Here is a 19,929-nt window from a genome sequence, read left to right as displayed (position 1 = left end):
CTTCAGTGACGGAGAGCAAGGCCAACTTATAGGGAGTGGTGATGACTGGCAAAAGTCAAGAAAAAGACTCACTTGGATGTGTGGGATGATTTGCTAGTAGGCGAGCATAACAAACCTTGAAAGCCTGCCCAAGCCGTTCTCCAGATCAACCAATACCTAGCAAAACTAAGCTGGAATCTCTTCTCCCTAAAGTAAGAAGCCTTTCCAGTTAACAGAGTAACAGAGTTGGAGGTTGTGTTTGTCCTCTTTATCCTGTGTTCCTGGCTCTGGTGGACGCTTCATCACAGTAAGCCAGGACATCTCACTTGAGTGTGGACTGCAGAAGGCCTGGGGGGGGGGGGGTTAGGAAGTTGGCTGTGAGGGGCTCAAGCCTCGTTTAGGGGAGCCTCCCCCTGTCCTGGGGATGAGTTTATGAGTATACCTTCGGTATTAGGAAAGGTGCAGATAGGCAGCACTGGCGGGTTCTGAATCCTGTTCTAAATGTGTCTGCAAACCAACTTTAATTGGTTTAGTCAGATCAGTGCTATTCCTTGCTTAACCAGTAGCAAAGTGACTATGCCATTATGTCTCTTTCCCATGTGAATTCCACTTAGCCACATTCTCATAGATAGGGATAGGGACAGATAGATACAGATGAGAGATGATGAGAGGGAGGGAGGGAGGGAGGGAGGGAGGGAGGGAGGGAGAGAGACAGAGAGGGAGGGAGAGAGAGAGAGAGAGAGAGAGAGAGAGAGAGAGAGAGAGAGAGAGAGAGAGAGAGAGAGAGAGAGAGAGAGAGAGAGAAGAATGGTAGGGGCGATAGCACCAAGAGAATCAGATGCTTTACAGATATTCCTGGGTTAATGGAATTATGGTTTAACCTTGAAGAGAGAAACAAAAGGGAAGACAGGCGTGCATACAAACAGAAGGATACGCCACAGTCATCTCTGCCCAAACATCCGGAAAGCCTGGTAGCCTCAGAGCTGCAGTCTCGTAGAGGTGCCACAATAACGCCTTCCACAACATTCTTTATTTGTGGTTTCCTTTTTTTTTTTTATTGAGACACGCAGAAGCTCAGAAATGCTTACATTTCAATTCCTTGTGGACTTGCCTGTCAGTACTAAGTCTTTGATGTCTTTATCTGGAAACCTAGATTCAGGAATGGTTCATTCCAGACAGCTACTATCTTCTTTTGACCAGTCAAGATCTCTGCTCCTTATTTCTCTAACAGTTGGCTAAGAAATTGATCCCGAATTCCCATTGTTCCCTGTAGTTTTTATCTGATTGTCTTGTGGTATTTGCTCTGCATTTGCAAAAGGAGAATTTTGGCTGTCTGAGGGAAGGACCAGCTGCCTTGCTACCATCCTTTTCAAGCCGTTTTATTCCTTGATAAAACCGTAAAAAGGGAGCCAGAGTCACAAAGGTCAAGATGGCAGCCATACATGTCCAGCTGAAGCCCCACCCCTTTTCCACATTTATGGCCCATAAAAAATGGGCGGGAGTTTGATTGCCCAGTCCCGCCCACCCAGTGTAGGTTTTTGAGAACCTGGCCTGATGTCTCAGGATAAAACTTTGTTCTAAACCATCTTGGATCCATGTTATTTTAAGTTACTGATCTATTTTTTCCCTTGGTAAAAGAATAATTGTGAATTACTGTCTCAATTAAAAACACACTTGAGATTAATATTTAATAATTACTTTTCATAAAGCGATTGTTAAGCGATCAATAATTTATTTTGATTCATCTTTTAACAGTGTTTCATCCTACCTTACAAGAAAATTTTAAAAGATTTAAAAAAAAGGATTACCTCATGAGCTTTATCCTAAACCAGGGGTAGGCAACCTTGGCTCTTTTATGACTCGTAGACTTCAATTCTCTTCTGATCTGACCCCCTTTTTGAGCAGGAGAATCTGTACCATTCCAGATAAATGGCTGTCCAGATTCTTCTTCAAAACCTCCAGTGGTGGAGCAGGTGGCAACATCTGCCAGCAGAGCATTCCCAGAAAGTGAGGATTGTACTGCTGGGCTCCATCAAGCATCCTGCTACTTTTGGCCTACTTGAAGCAGAGAGAGATGTAAGAAGGCAAGTGGATTTTGAAAACAACACAAATGGATTTTGAAACAGAAATAAGTGGAACTGAATCCCTGCAAGCCTCAAGCAGACCGACTCTGTTTGCCAGTTGATGTCCACACGTTTGTTTCCTTCTCATTTTTCTTGCTTCAAAATGTCTACATTTCGCCTTAAAGAAAAATGATGGTCATTCAGTTGATGGAACTGGTTGACTGCTGAATGGATGGTTTCTACATGAGATGGTGATGATGAGAGAGAGAGAGAGAGATGATAGATAGATAACAGATAGACAGAGAAACAGATAGATTTATAGATTTTAGTTAGATAGAGGGAGAGAGAGAATTTGCTACCCTTTGGGCAATACGAACTGACTTGTAGAATTGTGTTTGAAGTTCAGACTGAGAAACTTTATGCTAACTCCTTACGCACTTTGTGATAAATTTCTGCATGGATACTATGATGGACATTTTTATCTTTCAGGTTTGGCATCACTTTGTTAAAGTCAAGGATTTTATTCCACATTTCTTATATGCCACAGGTTTTCAGAACTTACATTGATGTTTGCCAAATTATGATTATGGAGCAGATTGGGTAGCTTGCATGCTAAAGATCCTTTTCTTTAGGGTGATGCTAGAGTAAGTATATGGAGAACATGGACTTCATTTTTTCATCCCAATGTTCTACGTTTATGGTTTAAAAATAATCTTTTCAATGTGGCTGCTGCACATTTTCTTTCTTTCTTTCTTTCTTTCTTTCTTTCTTTCTTTCTTTCTTTCTTTCTTTCTTTCTTTCTTTTCTTCTTTTTGTTATGTTAGCTCAAAATTGGGCTTCGCTGTTAGTTATACCTCTGGCTTGTCCTGGCAAAGCCATATGCCACTTTTAACAATACTTTTCTCCTCCTCCTCCTCCTCCTCCTCCTCCTCCTCCTCCTCCTCCTCCTCCTCCTCCTCTTTTATAGGCAAAAACAGACTCAAAGAAAGAAGGAGAGCATGGAGCCGTGTTTCTCAGCTTGCCCGTTAGAAGACTTCAACCCATAGAACTCGCCAGTCAACCAGGCTGGCTCAGGAATTCGGGAAGTTGGGATCGACCTGTCTTAGCTGACAAGTTTGGGAAACACAGGCACAGAGCTTCTCTTGTGCAAAACCCGTAAGACGAATTTCAGCCTGTGCTCATTCAGTCTTATAAAAAATGCTAGCAGTAATTTATAAGGGCAAGGAGGAGGAGGAAGAACAGGTGAAGCACTCTGGATATGGAGATGTGCTTTTCTTTCTCCTTCTCGGGAGCAGCTCTCCTGCAAGGGGAAATAATTGAAAATCAAGAAAATCAAGTCACGGGGGGGGGGGGAGCAGGTGCTTTGGCGGCTACTTACATCAAGGCATATCAGCCTGCTCAGTGGGGACCATTTCCTGCTTTAGAAGCCTGGAAGTTGCTCTCCTGGCTGGCGACCTTGGGACTCCCGTGTTTCTTGAACACGGCTGAGGTGGGTTCCCAGCCACTTGGATGAAGGAACCTGCAATCCTCTTGGAAGCTACTCTTCCTTTCTTTGGAGTCCAAAGGGAGCGCCCCTTCTCGGCATCGGAAGGGAAATGGGCACCCCGTGTTCGGGGAGGGTGGCAGTTCTCTGCTTTCTCCCTGGGTGGCCCAGGGTTAAAGGGTGGCTGGTGCAGCCCAAGGACGAGTCCGGCCCTGAACGGCCAGGAGAAGGGGGGGGGATCGGAGGCCAGGGAGACAGGAGGACTCTCTTCCCCATCACTTAATTAATGGAAAGCACTCCGTGCATCTGTCAGCAGCTCCACTGTGAGGCAATTTTTGTCATAAAAGGCCCCCATTCATCAGTTGCCAGGAGAGCCGTGGCCTATTCTTGAATTCATACAAAACTCAAAAGAAAAAACAACAAGCACAGCCTGGCTAATTGAGTAGCGTGTGGGATGCAGCTGGTGCTACTGTTGGACGGGGTGAGGCTTCCTCTCCCCCCCCCCTTCCCTTCCCTGAGATAATGCCCAACTTGGATTGGGGGGGAGGGGAGGGGGGCAGCATCATTGTCCGACTGGCTCAGCTTTTATCAAAAGGAAGATTAATCCCATCTTTATGAAGGAGGGAGAACATAAAAATGCCGTTCACCAGCCGGGTAGCCCAAAGACGTTCATGTGGCCTTATAGCAGGGGTCTTCAAACTTGGCCCTTTGGTGACTTGTGGACTTCAACTCCCAGCGTTGCTGGCTGAGGAATTCTGAGAGTTGAAGTCCACAAGTCATCAAAGGGCCAAGTTTGAAGACCCCTGCCTGAAAGGGTCTGGGGACTCCGTTATGGGAACTCAGCCCCTGGCTAAGCATGTGGGGGGGGGGTAGATTGATGGAGCAGCCACAACGTCTAGAGGGTGACAGTTCTCACTGGCAGGAAATTTCTCCTGACTTCTAGAAGGGATCTGTCTTTAATGATCCTCTAGTCCTGCTCTCAGGTGCTTTGGAGAATAAAGGCAGCTATCCTGTCACCCCTAATCCTTCTCCCCTTTAGGCTAGCCATGCCCAGAGCCCCCAAACCCTTATTGTAGAACTTAGCCTCCAGACCCCTAATCAACTTTTTGTGGCTCTTCTCTGCGCACCTTCTCTGATCATGGCGGCTTTTATGTATCTTGGTGACCAGAATTGGATACTGCTGTGGATGTTGGTCTGCATTTCTTCATGGGGTAATGGGAGGGGTCATCTTAAATTAGGATTTCTTCCCTCCCTACTCCCCCAAAAAAAGTATGTTGTCCCAAAGAAAGCAGAGCTGATGTTTCTGGCTCTACTTCCTTCCCTCCGTTCTGCAGAAGAAGCTTGCAATCGGATGCGCTCCGGAGGTTTTAGACTCTTAGTCCCCTGTGAGTCCTGGCCAGATGTGCAGTCAGATGTTGGAAGTTGATCATCTGGAAGTGATGTGAAGTTTGCCCACTCTGGCACCGGGCTAACTGAGAAGTCTGTTAGGTGTGCCTATTCTGTGGCCAGCTTTAATCTGCTGATTATTGTGGCACGAGGTTGTCTCAACTGGAAGGTGGATTTAAGCAGCTGGACAGAAATGTTGTAAATGGACAGACTCAGCACTCTTCGTTCAGCAAAATTAATTTGCTTATGATTGCAGGGCGGGGTTTTTTTAGGGAAGGATCTGTGATTAATTGAAAACTTGGAACATACTCTTCTGCTTCTTTTCTGGGGTTCTTGACCCTGCGGCTCCTAACATCACACAATCCATGGCTTTTGGCCTTTAAGCCATGGCCTCTTCTAGATGCCCCTATAGCCTCCCGGGCCCCCGAGAATTTCCCACCAGGCTCTTGCCAACCCTTTAGGCCATTCATTTTGGTTGTCTGTCACAATGAATTGTGGTCACTTACAAAGGATCCTCCCTGCCACCGAGGCCCCTCTGGCTCCATGCAAAAAGGGCTTCGGAGTGAGCTGTGGATGCATCTCCTGCTAACACCCCCCCCCCTCCCTCTCTCTCTCTCTGTACCGGCCCCAAACCTCTTGTCCTCCTGCTTTTCCAGGAGACAAGCTTTCTCTCTTCCAAGCTTCCCAAGCAACAAAGAGAGAGAGAGAAAGCTCTGACTTCTCTCTGGAGCAACTTCTCTGCCATGGAGGTCAGATGGGCCCTACCCTGACGGCCTTACAGGAAGTCCTTGACTTGTGACAGAGGGAGGCCTAGTTTTAAATGAGTCATGCCCAATTTCGTGACCATGATTGTTGAATGAATTACTGCAGTTGTTAAGTGAAGGACGTGGTCCTTAAATGAATCCGCCTTCCCCCGTTGACTTAGCTTGTGGAAAGCTGGCTGGGAAGGGCACCAGGGGGGATCGCGTGATTCCGGGTTGCTGCAACCATTGTCGACGTTCTGTTTCCAAGCAGCCAAATTTCCATCACCGGACGTAGGGAGGCTGCAATGGTCATAAGTACGAGGACCGGTTGGAAGTCACTTTTTTGGTGCCATGGTAACTTGAACAGTTGCTAAACAAATAGTAAGTTGAGGACAATCTGTATACAACATGTTGAAAGTGGTCCTCTTCAGGGGGTTATTCGGATGTGCCTAATGGAGGTAATGGTTTTTATTAATAGTTTTAATTAGCATTTATTGCTTTTAAGTCTTTGGCTTTGATTTTATGAGTGTTCTCTATGCTTTATTGTGCTCATTGTGAGGAGTTCAAAATGAGGGCCTTGCGGAACGAGTGGCATACAAATGCGTGTCCCTGGCAGGGAGGGCGGGCGGGTGGGTGCCTGCTCCAAAATGGCGGAGGAGAAGTTGGGGAGGGAGGAGAGGACCGTCCTCTCCCACAGGGGTGTCCACAGGTTGACAGGAAAAGCTGCCAGGCCTCCCCCGAGGCCGCCTTCTTCCTCCCTGGCCTCTCTGGGCAAAGACTTGGCCTCCATGGCTGCTTTCCTCAATTAAGGAAAAGCCAAAGTCTGGCTGATGATGGGTTTGGCCTCACCCTGGCTGGCCCTCCGTCCACCTCTGGAGCTCAGCCCACAGCAGGGCACGAGCAGGCGCCAGGGGCCTCTCCCCAAGAGCCCCCGAACCCTCAGAGTGGATGGGCGCCTTTCCATTTGGCCACTGAGAGGACAACTAGGGAGTCCCTGGCTTACCACAGCTCATTTAGTGACGGTTCAAAGTTACAATGGCACTGAGAAAATACTGCTGCCGTGACAGCATAGCCGCAGTACAAAAAAAGTGGACGATGCACACCAAGTTTACTTCCAACCATGTTTCATCTCGGAAGAACTGAGATCAAACCTGGATGGAAAGAAACCCTGTGGGCATCGTCCGCTTTCCCTACTGCAGCCGGGCCCTCCTGGTGGCCCTCACTGTGCGTCTTACTGGGTGCACATATTCAAAGCAAGCTTTATTTATTTCATTTATTTACAAAACCTACATGCCCCCCCCCCCGTCTCACAACAAGCCATTAAAAAACATGGCGAGAAACAGGTCCAGAAGTTGCTTTGGGATTTTGAAAAATTGCTGGTAATTCTTTCAAAGCAGTCAGGAAGACTCAGGGATCCATCTGTCTTTAAGGATGAATCTTTTAAATCATTGTTTATGTAAGCGGATCACAGCTTAAACTCAGAGCCCTTCATTGTTTATTTTTTAATTAAAGGCTTTGGGGGAGGATTCGCATTACAAATATCTCCTTCCTTGTCAAACATATAGTTAATGACACAAAACAGCAAGTCTCTAATCTTCCCCTCCCCTCCCGTGACCCCCACCCCTGCCTTGGCCGCTCCTTCCTTTAGGCCATTGACACGTATTGACCTCTTTACAGCAATCGTACTCCCATCGCTTGATGAGCCTGTTGCGGAACAATAGAAGCAGAGACAACGGGGAATTAAAGAGGCTGGTGCACGCAGCAGAGTGTGGATAGCCAGGTGTGAACAGCACAAAGGGGGGGGGGAATGTTCTATGCATCTTCCATCCTATGAGGAGTCTAAAAAGGGTCATTTGTCTTTCTAACGCAATAAAGCCTTTATGAGAGCCACCCGTGTTTTCCCCCGAAAATAAGACCGGGTCTTATATTAATTTTGCTCCAAAAGACACATGAGGGCTTATTTTCGGGTTAGGGCTTATTTTCGGGAAAATACGCTACCAAATGTGTCCGACTGGCTGACAATCTTAACTGGGGCTTATTTTGGGGGCTGGGCTTATATTATGAGCATCCTGAAAAAAATCACGCTAGACTTATTTTCTAGTTGGGTATATTTTTCGGCAAAACACGGTAGTTTGGTGTAGAGAAAGTAGGAGACCAAGAAGAGATTGGACAGCCATTCGTCTGGGATGGCCTTGGGCAGTGAGGTGGGGGCCTTCTAGCCCTATAGCTCTATGATTCCAGTCCAGGAGGGCTTAAGGGCTTCATAGGCCCTTTCTGGTTACAAAGTCAACTGGGTGACTTGGGCCAGTCACTTTCTCTCAGCCCTCGGAAGGAGGCAATGGCAAACCACTTCTGAAAAATCTTGCCAAGAAAAATGCAGGGATTCGATTAGGAAGTTTCCAAGAATAGGACATGGCTGGATGGAAGAAAAAAAGTATATATCTAGCTATATGTAGGCTCTCAGCTCCAAAGTTCTCCACAGAGAACTTCTACTTAGAATAAGATACATAGTTGGCAACTTTTAAAATGAGAGTTTCTGGCCTTCAAAAAGCTTGTGTCTTTATAGTCACTTGAGAAACTGAACAGAACTGGATCCATTTACAGTAAGTGTGTATTTTTTCGCAATATTTTGTTTCGTACCAATGCTGTAACAGCTCGGTCTTAACAACATTTGGCAAAATTGTGTCCGGTGCGTCCCGTCTTCGCTTCTATCAGACGGCTTCTGTTCGGATGGTAGAAATTCTGGTTGGGAATTCATGTGGAAGCAAAAGTGCCATTTCTGGGATGAACCAGAGCCCTGGCAGAGATTTAATGCAAAGTCTATGGGGCCATCAGAAACATTTTGCAGTGTGATAGTTGCAATTATGATTTATTCCACTTGGGCCACAAATTTTCTACGTTTTGTTGCAGTTCTTTTCAGACTGGGGAAAAAAGCTTCCTCTCACAGTGAACATGCTAGGGTTTAACTTTGAATATGGAACTTCAGAGCACAGAAGCAGTCAGCAGAGGTGGGTGGGGGGTGTCACCTTCTCTGCTCCCTTCCTGATCAGAGGGACGAGGGTTCCTGGAGTGCTTTAAAAACCCTTGTTGGCCAAGGGAATGGAGAGAAATGTTATAAAAGCTGCCTTCTTCTGGAGTGATTTCAGCCCTCCAAGTTTCCTCGCTTAGTATGAAGGTTTGGGATTTCATAGACGGGCCGAATTCAAGTACTAACCAGGTCCAATTTGTTTTTCAAGATCAGCCAAAGTATGCTAGGTCCACAACCTGCTGTGAACAATTAATTGCTATTAATAAAAAATGAATTTTTTTGTGGGATTGATGCGCAGGTCCAGCAAAATTTAGGCTGTCGTGATCATCATCAAGAACATCATCATTAAAAGTAAACGTGAAAGGCGTGTGGCATTATTAATCTTCCTCTTAGCAGTAAAAACTACAAGCAAAGGAGGGGTCAGCAGTGGCAAAAGGGCCTCCTCAGAAGTTCCAAGATCTCCGAACAGAAGGAAAGAAAAGATGTTCACCCAACTCTCGTCCATCTCCTTCCCCACAACCCCCAAACCAGAACTGCCGTTTCTGTGCTGATGAGAGCAGCAGGGAAAGAGAGATCCTGATCGGAATTGCCGAAGGCCAGGAAAGAGGATTTAATCTCACTTTTCCCAGCAGGACTCATACGGGCAAAATTGATGCTTTCATGAAGGCAAATAAAATCGGCTGTTTCTGTAGCTGCCATAGCAAGTTTGACATTTTCTTGATCTCTTCCCCTTTCCCGGAGGCTTTCTCTCCACGGACCGCTCTAAGGTTACCAGGGATCTTTTCAAGTGGATTACTGCCGGGTTGGGGGGGGGAGCACAGGGGCTGATCTGAAGAGGCAGGATGGGAAGGAAACTCTACCTTGATTCCATTCAGTGGTTCTGATCGAGGGATCTTCCTTGCATGCGACAATCCCAGTACAATTGCAGCTTCTTAAACCAGGGCCCTCCAAACTGGTCAATTTTAGGTCTTGTGGACTTCAACTCCCAGAATTCCCTGGCTGGGGAATTCTGGGAGTTGAAGTCCACAAGCCTTAAAAGTTGCCGTGTTTGGGGAGCCCTGGTTTAAGAAGGTGCTATTGTACTGGGACTGTTGGAGAGCCCATCCTAAAGGATAGTTTGGTGAGCTGTCAAAAGCAGGATCCTGTGGTGGAAAAGAGTTGCAAAGTGAATAATCCCAACAGTTCCCAGAATAAGAGCGTTGGAAGGGGCCTCGGAGGTCTTCTAGTCCAACCCCCTGCTCAAGCAGGAGATCCTGTGCCATTCCAGACAAATGGCTGCCCAGTCTCTTCTTGAGAACCTCCAGGGATGGAGCAACTTCTGTTCCACTGGTTGATTGTCCTCACTGTTAGGAAGTTTCTCCTTAGTTCTAGGCTGGATCTCTCCTTGACAAGTTTCTTGTGTAGCATCCTTGTAGGATTTCTGAAGGCCTTGGCTCTCCAGCAATAGAGGGAGCCAACTCTGAGGTCCAACAGTGACTGTCACTAGACGCAAGATCCTTTGGGGGAGGGGAAGCAAAGGAGCTTTTCCTTCCGTGGCCCCCTAGAGAGGGCCAGCCTAGAGTCCCATTATTTCCAGAGGGCATCTCCTGGGACGTGGAATCCCACCACGAATACGCAGGTGGCTTTCTAGAAGTGTAAGGCTTCTAAAGAATTAGTGGCTGTTGACATTAGAAAAATGTTTCCTAAAGAGGTCAGGAACTATGGTTACAGAAGTGGGGGGGGGGGGCTGCGAAAGAGAGACTTCCACAGGTAGCCATTCACTGCACAAATGTCTTTTGATGCTCCCTTCATCCTTTGGCAGAAATTACATTGTTTGTTTGCACATCATCATCATTATTGTTTTAATGGCTGGGACAATACCAGGAGAGCCCAGAGCAGTGGTTTCATCAACCTAGGCCAGGGATAGGCAACCTTGGGTCTTTTATGATCTTCAACTCCCAGAATTCCTGAGTCAGCTATGCTGACTCCAGAATTCTGGGAGTTGAAGTCCACGAGTCACAAAAGGGCCAAGGTTGCCTACCCCTGGACTGGGCCACTTTATGATGGGTGGGCTTCCAACTCCCAGAATTCTCCAACCAACAAGTGCTGGCTGGGGAATTCTGGGAGTTGAAGTCCACCCATCACAAAGCTGCCCAGGTTGAGAAGAAACCACTCGCCAAGAAACCAGGCAAACACCGGGAGATGCCACCAAGGGGAAGCCCGCTTCCCGCGGTTGCGTCTGCTGAACTTGCGAGTCACACAGCGGAATCAGCAACGAATCGACTCCTTCCCCAACAGCGGTGCAAAAAAAAAAAAGGCTTTTTTTCTTGCGCGGAAAGTCTTTATTGCGCAACAACGGCGCCCCTAAAAAAGTTTGAGAAGACCCCACCCCAAGCCAAGTGGTCCATGCGAGGCTTTGAGCCCCGGCGGCGTCCTCGGGCGCCCCCCCCCCATCGCACGGGGGCTTCCAGGTTGCCCCACGAGAAGGGAAGGGCTGCGTGGGGCGAATCCACGCGCAAAAGGAGACGGGCTTCTTCATTCCCCCCCCCCTTTTTTTTTTTTTTTTGCAGAGAAGCCCGAAAGCGCCCGCTTGCTCGCCACCCGCGGGTCTGCTGGTCTTGGGAAGGCAGCCTCGGGAGGGAGGTTCCCCGGGAACCTCAGCCGGGCATCCTCCGGACGCCTTGGCACCCGCTCCGCCGCCCCCTTCCCTGCTCCTCTGGCTTCTGCTCGTCCGTGCCAGGGAGCGCCCGACACCAGCGCAGCCGCGATCCGGACCGGCCGGCCGGAGCTCCCGCCCGCCCGCCGCCCGCGCCTTGAACCCGGCTGGTGGGCTCGCCGGAGCAGCCCCCTCGCCGCCGCCGCCGCCGCCGCCGCCCCCTCTCCCTCTGCCCCCCCGAGCCGCTCCGTCTCCCGCTTGCCAATCGCAGATCCAAAAGGAGCCGGAGCGGGGAGGGACCTCGCCTGGCAGCGCCCAGGCAGATTAACCCGGCAATTAGCTCCCCCGACCGACGCCCGGCTCGCAGCTCCGCTCCGGGCGCCCGGCGGCCCCACAGGTTTGCGGGGGCGACGCGGGGCTGGGGAGGCGCGGCGGGCGGCGGGCGGGGGAGCCCACCGGGGCTCAGCGCCGCCGCGGGCCGGAAAGAGACCCCCGCCCAGCCCCGGGGCTCCCGCGGCCGGGCTGGCCGCCACCCACGCGGGGGCAGGGGGTGTCCTTTCCGCGCGGGGACGCCTCGGCGCCCTCCCATTGTGTGGGTGGCTGCGGGTGCGCGCGTGTCGGCGTGTGCGTGGAGCCGCGGGCAGCGAGGGCGCCGCGATCGCCCGATCGGGACGGCGGCGGCGCTGCTGCAAGAGCCGCTATGGGGACCCGCCGCCGCCGCCGCCGCCGCCCGGGCGGGCGGGCGGGCAGGCAAGGCGCTGCCAGGCTGGCGGGGCTCCGGGCGCCGCGGCCGGCCGGCAGGGAGGGAGGCAGCCGGGCACTGGCCGCGCTCGTCTTTCCCGGAGCCAATCTGGGGGTCGCGGCGGGCGCGGGTCGGGCCGGGGTCCGCGATGCCCCGCAAAGCCCCCCGCGCCACTCCGGCTTTCCTCCGCCCGGGGGCCTCGGGCGAGGCTGCACGCGGAACGGGGCCGAGGGTGTCCCGTGCACGTGTGGCCAGCCCGGCGGGCGTTGCGTGTTGGGGCTTGCACGAGGGGGGGGCGTCGCCTGTGCCCGGGGGGGGGGCTTTCCCCTGCAGGCGCACGTGCAGCGGCCTCCGGGCGCGCCCGGGAGAGGCTGGCCCGGCTCTGCCCGGCCGGAGCAGGACAGCGCTGCCCTCCCCTGCCCTGCCCTCCCCGCCGGCCGCCCGCAAAGGGGCCGAGCCGGCCCGGGAGACGCTCCTCGCTGATCTCGCCCGACCGGACGGGGTGGGCAGAGCGCCCCGGCACGTGGCATGAAACTCAGAGACTTCGTGGCCGCTTATTAGTGTGTGTCTCGCGCCCGCCTCTGCGCTCGCGAACAAACTTCCTCGGCGGGAGGGCGAGGAAAGGGGGGAGAGGGAGAAAGGGTGGGGGATATTCCTCGATTGGCACTTCGGGAGCCTATCCGGAGGCGAGGCTCGTCCCTTCACCTTCTATTGTTGTCCAGATGTAATCGCCGACCAATGAGGGTCGAAGACGGTGACGCTGGGCTGTCACGGCTTTGCCAGGAGAGGGTGGGGAGGAGCGTAATTGACGTCTCCCGCCCTCCTATAGTCTGGCCCTAGTATGCGTGTGGAAGAACGGAGTGGCTGGCGGCGAGCGGACGGACGGGTCGCTTGGCCTATCGCTGTGGCTTGCCTAATTGGGAGGCGGGATGAAAGCGCCCGGTTTGGGCTTTCGTCCAATGTCGTGTCCAAAGAGGAAGAAAGAAAATGGCGGCGTTGGCTGCCGAGGTGGGCTGGGTCGCGTACTACCTGGCGCTCCTGCTGCTGCTGTCTGAGGGGAATGAGCCGCGAGCGCCTCCCGCAGTTGAAGCCTCTTGGCGGGAGCCCGAGCTCAGCGCTTGCTCCGGGAAGCGTGACTCTCTCGTCATCTGCGGTGCCGGGCGTGGCGGTGCATCTTGGCAATTACTTTGGTGGACTTCAACTCCCAGAATTCCCCAGGCAGCTTGGCTAGCTGGAGAATTCTGGGAGTTGAAGTCCACCCGTCTTAGAGCTGTCGAGGTTGCTTCAGAGGTCTCTGAGGGCAGTCTGGGTTTACTGTAGTTTTAATCTTTTTAAAAAAGAGATTGGACAACCGTTTCTCTGAAATGGTCTAGGCCTGGGTTTCCTGCCTAAGCAGGAGGTTGGACTAGAAGACCTCCCAGGTCCCTTATTCTATTCTATTCTACTCTATTCTAAAAGCCAAACATTGGAAGAGCTTTGGAAGAGCCCTACTGGCCGCAATATAAGTGGATTACCATTGACTTCTTCCACAATTTTATTTTATTTTTATTTATTTTTTTGCAACCTCTTAGGCCAGGCTGTATATGAATTGGCATTTCATGGCGACCTCCTAGCTGAAAGCTTGCCTGGTCTGTGCCAGCTTAACTTTTCGAGGTGGGCAAAATGCTGAGTCGCTCTTCCTCAAAAGAAGCTGACTCCTGTTATCCCCTCCAGGTCTTTTCTTGGCCGCCATACGGAAGAGGTTTGTTTCTATGGTCTCCTGGTGGTCTCCTGCCCAAGGTCTAAATCTTTCCTGTTTAGACTTTCTAGTGTAAACAAAGTTTGCCTTGGTGCAATTGCTGGATTAATAAAAATCCAAAATAGAAGGTTTGAGCCTCTGGTCTTCTGGCTCCAAGGAGGTGTCTTCTCCCAACTAGGAGTGCTTGAACCATTTGCGAAATGAGTGCAAAGTGGACGATCAGATGTCCTCTGAAAAAAAGGTCAAAAATTAAAAACAAGATAGTCTTTAAGTTGAGGCCCACTCTTGAGTTCATGAATATGTTCCCTTCTTTCTAGCTTATTTTCTCATCCATTAAATGTGAGCAGAAAATATTGGGATCCTTCCACCAACATCTCTGCCTCTCTAGAGAGTCTTCTGGAACTGAACTGCAACTTAGGATCATGGAGCACTTACAGATAGTTCTCATTTGGTGACTGCTTCATATGGTGACTGTTCACAGTGATGAAATAAGAATTTTGCGAGCAATCCTTGCCTTTATGACGTTCACAGGTCTGTAAAGCAAGGGAAAGCTGGAATAAATTTAAGCACAGTTGTCTTAGCGACTGCTTTGCTTAATGACTAAGATGCTACTCCCATTTTTGTTTGCTAAATGAGAACTATCTGTATTTTGTTGGAGCTGAAAGCTTCCCCCAGCGTTTCAGTACATTGCTGAGGTCTGTGATAACTATAGGATAAGCTTTTTGTGGCTTTAAGAGTTCTCCTTAATATTGTTTTCAATCCAGTCAATTGTGATTTATTCATAGACCAGACTTAAGCACATGGTGGTTTATTCATCATCAGAATGACAGAATAACAGAATAAGCTAAGCCCATCTCATATTTATTTATTAATCAAATTTATATAACTGACTTATTTCATGAGAAGCGAATCTGCTCAGTGTATAAGAATACAACAATATTGTGAAAGCCACAGCTTTGTGGCTTGTTTTTAGCATGCTCTGTGATTTAGCATAATGCATCAGTTCTGCTGATGTGGTTTAGGCGACAACTTGAGATTAAGCAAACGGTTTATATGTGAATCTAGCCCAGTGAGATCGGAGAGTCCAGGATCGGCTGCTGGAAGCGTGAATTAATGTTGTAGTCGCCTGGTGATGAAATGGGTGGTAAATAAATTTAATTATTAATAATAAAATAATTTAATTGGGACACTTTTCACTGGAAGTGGTATACAAGTTCTACTAAAGTGTCAAAATACTTGCAATTTATTAGTTGAAGCAATTGCTACTGTATGTACAGCAGATCATTGGCAAAGGTTTTTCCTCTTCTTTGAGATGTAAAGAAATACTTTGGGATAGTTTGGGGGCAAGGTTCAAACAACACACCACTGATCTAACAAGAATCTGCTTTATGTGTTCTTTTATTACGTGCATAAGGAGGTGGAATGCAAAATTTAAAAAAATGTTTTAAAATTGGAGTGTATTATTTTAAACAAAAACTATTACTCCAATGGATATAGGTGCAAATAATGGTTATGATTTTCCCTACAGTCATATGAAATAATCGATGCCAGTGAAAGACGTGTGGGAGTGGACGGTGCATGTCTAATGCAGTCCTTATTCTTATGAAGTCATGCCAAGAAGAGAGAACTTCTTACTGCACCCTCGGAAAAGTAATTATTTCTTTTCACGGCACATATTAAATTACACAACGTTCTACTATAAGTTGCATGATTTATAGAGCATTAAAAGGTGATTCAATAAATTAATGGAGGACATAATCGTATTATCCACATTATCTCCAGAAGAGAAACGCTACACCCCTCAATTTCTCTTGCTGGAGAATCCTGGTGGGAGCATGACGTGGCTCCTATGTCCCCTGAACAGGCGTAGGCCCTGGGGAACAGAGTGCCCGACTCTACGAAGCCTTTTTGCCTGATGGAGTCAGGCTTTTTTGGGGGGGGGGGTCTTCTTAGAGAAGGACGTTCCTTTCTTCCTGCTCCAACTTTTCACCAGCCACCTCAGAAGATTTCTTCAGCAAAGATTTGAGTCACACTTTGCAGCCTAAAGAAGCTTCTCGTGAGAAGGATTCAGTCAGGTGTCCATACTGAAATGCAGCTTATCTTTTGGAGTAGTGGTAGTCCTCAACTTACAGCCATTTGTTTAATGACTGTTCAAAGTTACAACGGTGCTGAAAAAAGTTGCAGCATCCCCCTGGTCATGTGGTCAAAATTCACTTGTTTGACATCTGGTTCATATTTATGACGGTTGCAATCTTCAATCTCTCTCTCTCTCTCTCTCTCTCCCTCTCTCTCTCCATTTGAAGCAATACTATGACATAGGTGATGAAGAGTTGAGTAATTGTATTAATCATTCACAATCTTTAGGCAAGGAGATTTTGCTTTTGAGGGAGCTGGTGACATGGAGAAGTCTAGTATGTTCCAGCCTCATGACGTCTTCATGCCCAGTAAGACTGGAGAGGCAGAGTGCTTAGAACATGGTGCGAATCAATAAATTACTAGATTTGGGGATGCTGAGAAAGTGGTACTTTTATGTATCCAATTACAGTATGCCTTGTTTCAACTTGGGGTTTGAAAGGTGGCAGACATAACATTGGCTGATATTCTGTCTTCTGAAAGACTCGAACTGTCATCTAATATGAATTTTGGAATTTAATTCTAAGAAGCACATAAACTTCCCCCCAAGTCCAACCGTGCTTCTAAATGTTAGTTAATAACTAAGGCATTGGTCAGTAGAGGTGTAGCTTTTTAAATAAAGTGGTATATATTTACATTCCTAAATGATGAGGATGAAATTAACTTCCTTTCTAAAAATCTTATTTAGAATTTATGAAGACCGGGGAAGATTTGTACTGGCCAGAGAAAAAAGCCATCTGGGTGTAGAGATGGGTTCCGTCTGACGTAAGAAAATGACTCCATTTCCCTACTACGTTGGCTGATGAAGGGTTTGCTTGGAAGATCACGCCGGATAGTCCTCACAGTCTTTGCATCTAAGGGATGGCTTCTTGAGATGGTGATTCCGGAAGGTAAAACTCATTGCGTTGTGAATACGTAGGAGACGGATCGCTGACAGGAAGAGAAAGGAACTCTATGGGTAACTCTTGTGGGTGGAAGGTTATCGATCAGCCATGGTAAAACTTGCGAATCCACTTTACACAGAGTGGATTCTTGAAGCCATACACAAAGTCAAAAGGCAGAAGCAGAGGCCCTCGGAAGAGAGGATCTGTCATGCCGTTTGCGGATCCCACGGCTTGGATAAGAAGACCGTTTCTGAGCAGTTGGAGCTGAGCGTCCAGGATGGCTCTGTTCTCAAAGTTACCAACAAAGGCCTGGCCTCCTATAAGGACCCAGATAACCCCGGGCGCTTTTCATCTCTCAAGCTGGACGAGATTCCCAAACCCTCCAAAGGATCTAAGGGAGCCTGTGGCGAGCTTCGAAACGTGGATTGGAATAAACTTCTGCGGAGAGCCATTGAAGGGCTTCAGGATCCAAATGGATCTTCCCTCAGAAACATAGAGAAGTACCTGAGAAGTCAACATGACCTGGTGGGGATCTTCAACAACCCCGCCTTTCAGCGGAGATTACGCCTGGGGGCCAAGCGGGCGGTCAATAGTGGGAGATTATTGAAAGAAGGACCTCAGTACCGGCTGAGCCCAGGTAGCTTGGAAGGCCCAGGGGCCTATAAGTACAGCTCGTTTCCTGCCTCCCTGCCGCCCGTCAGCCTCCTGCCTCACGAAAGGGACCAGGTAGGCCTGCCAGATTGAATCAGAACAGCTGTTAGTGCGCTTTTTGTGGGGGTGCTTGTTTTCTTTTTCAGTGCTTGGCTGCATAGAGAGGAAATTTTAAATACCGTACGATGTTTAAGGAGTTTTTCAAGTGTCTAGTGTGGTTCCAAGATGTATTAAAATCTCATGTTCTTGGATAGCTTAAAAATATTTTAATGCTTATTCTCCTTTTCCAAAATAAAACAGGTGGATTTGAGGATTCCCCATCCAACCTAACGAAACCGAAAGAGAGTCGCTGCTGAGGAGCCTATAAGTGCAAAAAGAATTGGCTGATTATGTGGCGCCATTTCTGCTTGCACGGTTCAGATACGGTGGACTGAGCGAGCGATGGGGCCTCAGATTCAAGCCGGGAAGACCTGTTCTTTTTTTAAAAAAAATAATAATATGTATTTTAAATTGGGACGACTGGTATTAAGAAATCTAAGAATAAATAATAATTTTTTCTCTTTCGAAATGTTGATATATGATCAATTGGTCTACCTATTCTAGATCAACTCTTTGTGTTTTCTGCAGTATGAAGCTTGTTTCCAGCTGTGGACTTTAATGGGATTCTGAATCTCTTTATTATCAGTCAAATTTGCTATTTTTGGTTGCTGTGGATAAGTATGCGCTGGAGCAAAGCAGCGGTGCATGGAGACGTGCTTAATGGAAATTATTATTGGGCCTCTCCATGGTGTTTTGTGTGGGTTGCCAGTTGTTGCCAGTGATGGAATGGAGGTTTTCTTGGCAGGATATGTGACTTTCCTCCATTCCCCTCAAATTGACTGCTCAATCCAGCAGGGCTCCCTGACTCATTAACTGAAACCTACCCTCGCCCTGTGACTGCCTCCCTCCCCCCCCCCCCCCCGTCTAACCCTTCGGCATCCTTGCCCAAGCCAAAATACCGGTCATCCCCAAATTTGGGGGTTTCTGCCACAAACGTGGACTGTGAGCACCATGTTTAGTTATTCATGCCAGGGGTCCAGTCACAAGGTTTTTAATTTGTTCAGTAAGTGTAATTTTACATAGTTTGATTATTTTAAATACATTCCCAAATGCAGATTAATAGTGAGCAGATAGGATGAAAATGGATGGTGTTTATCCTCAGCCTGCTGTGCCAGCGGACTTCTGAAAACAGAACAGGGAGTGTTAGGGATATAAGAATATTTATTCATTTATTGAAGTAGTAATGCTTAAATTAATAAAAAGAGAGAGGGAGAAAGTCAATCTTGTGTTCACACTTCTGATGCTGACTGCCTGGGAACTTTATCTGAGAGTGAAATTTCATGGCTCAAAATCCTTCTGGCTTAGCTGCCTGATTCTCTCCCCAAGATCAAACGATCGTCCTGGCTCCTTTGATCTTCCGAACGTCTGCAAAAGCTTGGGCCAAACCAGCATTTGGATGTATTGGTTAGTCATGAGAGTTTGTGTGCATTGACTGGTGGTGCCCGCAAATTCTGAATGAGATCTGGGATCGCTTTGCCTTCTGAAGGGCTCCTTATAAGGTCCTGAACGTACTTTAGCAGATTCCTTAATATCACAGCTTATTTAAACTACTATTTGAAAATGAGAGCCATCTCCACTTCTTTGAATAATTTTACAGCATGTATTACAAAAAAGGCAGGATTTAGGATTTTCTATCACTTGTGTTATTACACTACAGGTGCTAGCATTTGTTGTAGAAATAAGTTATCATACAGAAATGTTGTAGTAGTAACTTACATTCCACTGTTTATATGGCGTATTAGACTGCATCCATAGTGCTTCCTCTCTTCGTATTTTCTCACAGTAACAACAGTTCTGTGGGATGAGAAAAAGAGGGACTGACCCAAAATTACTGAGTGGTTTATGGGACTGAAGGTAAAGGAAGACCTGGAGGCCTCCAGCGTTAGTCTAGCATCTTCTACACACCATCCTGGACTTCTTTTGAATAATAACTGATTAATTTTTCAAGGATATTTCTGGGTTGTTTTTTTTTTCTTTATCCCATTCATCCATTTTATTTATTGTCTTCCATTTCCTTCAACTGGTCCAAGCGTAATAATTCTTATTATTCTTTAACCTTTTGTCTCACCTGCCCAAACTGAGACGAGCTCTTGCATATGCAAGGGAGCAGCTGGTGTTTATATGATGCAGGACAATGGACCCATTGCTTCTCGGTGTGCAGTTTTCACAACTGGGCACAACCACTGGAAAAGCAACGGCTTTGGCAATGTTGGTCTTCATTGACATGGAAAGGTCTGAATTATCCTTCACAATCTGTGTTTGCCCCAGCTTCCCTCTTCAGGATGGATACCCTCTTTCCTTCTCCAGCACTCTGCCTACCTGTATCGACTCTCCCACCTGAACGTCTTTGCCATCACCTGTACAT

At 48.1% G+C, this 19,929-nt stretch overlaps 1 protein-coding gene and 1 long non-coding RNA gene across 8 annotated transcripts in view; both read left to right on the top strand.

Annotated features, from left to right (window-relative positions):
- Nucleotides 1–731: 731 nt before the first annotated feature.
- LOC120306426 lies at nucleotides 732–9,382 on the top strand. The gene is made up of 2 exons (XR_005556281.1): nucleotides 732–7,434; nucleotides 8,981–9,382. It is a non-coding gene; the product is annotated as an uncharacterized LOC120306426 (long non-coding RNA).
- Nucleotides 9,383–11,503: 2,121 nt separating this feature from the next.
- The window catches only part of KAT6B (lysine acetyltransferase 6B), a 53,111-nt gene continuing 44,685 nt past the window's right edge, over nucleotides 11,504–19,929 (top strand). The window contains exons 1-4 of one of the 7 annotated variants that reach the window (XM_039339633.1): nucleotides 12,763–13,067; nucleotides 13,631–14,941; nucleotides 15,326–15,447; nucleotides 16,619–17,540. In XM_039339633.1, the coding sequence (XP_039195567.1) occupies nucleotides 16,923–17,540 (618 nt within the window). In that variant the 5' untranslated portion in view covers nucleotides 12,763–13,067; nucleotides 13,631–14,941; nucleotides 15,326–15,447; nucleotides 16,619–16,922. Of the gene's footprint in view, nucleotides 11,715–12,762; nucleotides 14,942–15,325; nucleotides 15,448–16,618; nucleotides 17,541–19,929 lie in introns of those variants that run through there. The other 6 variants (XM_039339636.1, XM_039339635.1, XM_039339634.1 and 3 more) reach the window with 6 other exon arrangements.

The sequence above is a fragment of the Crotalus tigris genome, unplaced genomic scaffold (genome assembly GCF_016545835.1).
Source record: "Crotalus tigris isolate CLP2741 ecotype Arizona unplaced genomic scaffold, ASM1654583v1 scf7180000017736.1026742, whole genome shotgun sequence".
Taxonomy (NCBI): Eukaryota; Metazoa; Chordata; class Lepidosauria; order Squamata; family Viperidae; genus Crotalus; species Crotalus tigris.
Note: the sequence above shows the minus strand (reverse complement) of the source record. Positions and strands in the feature narration are given on the sequence as shown.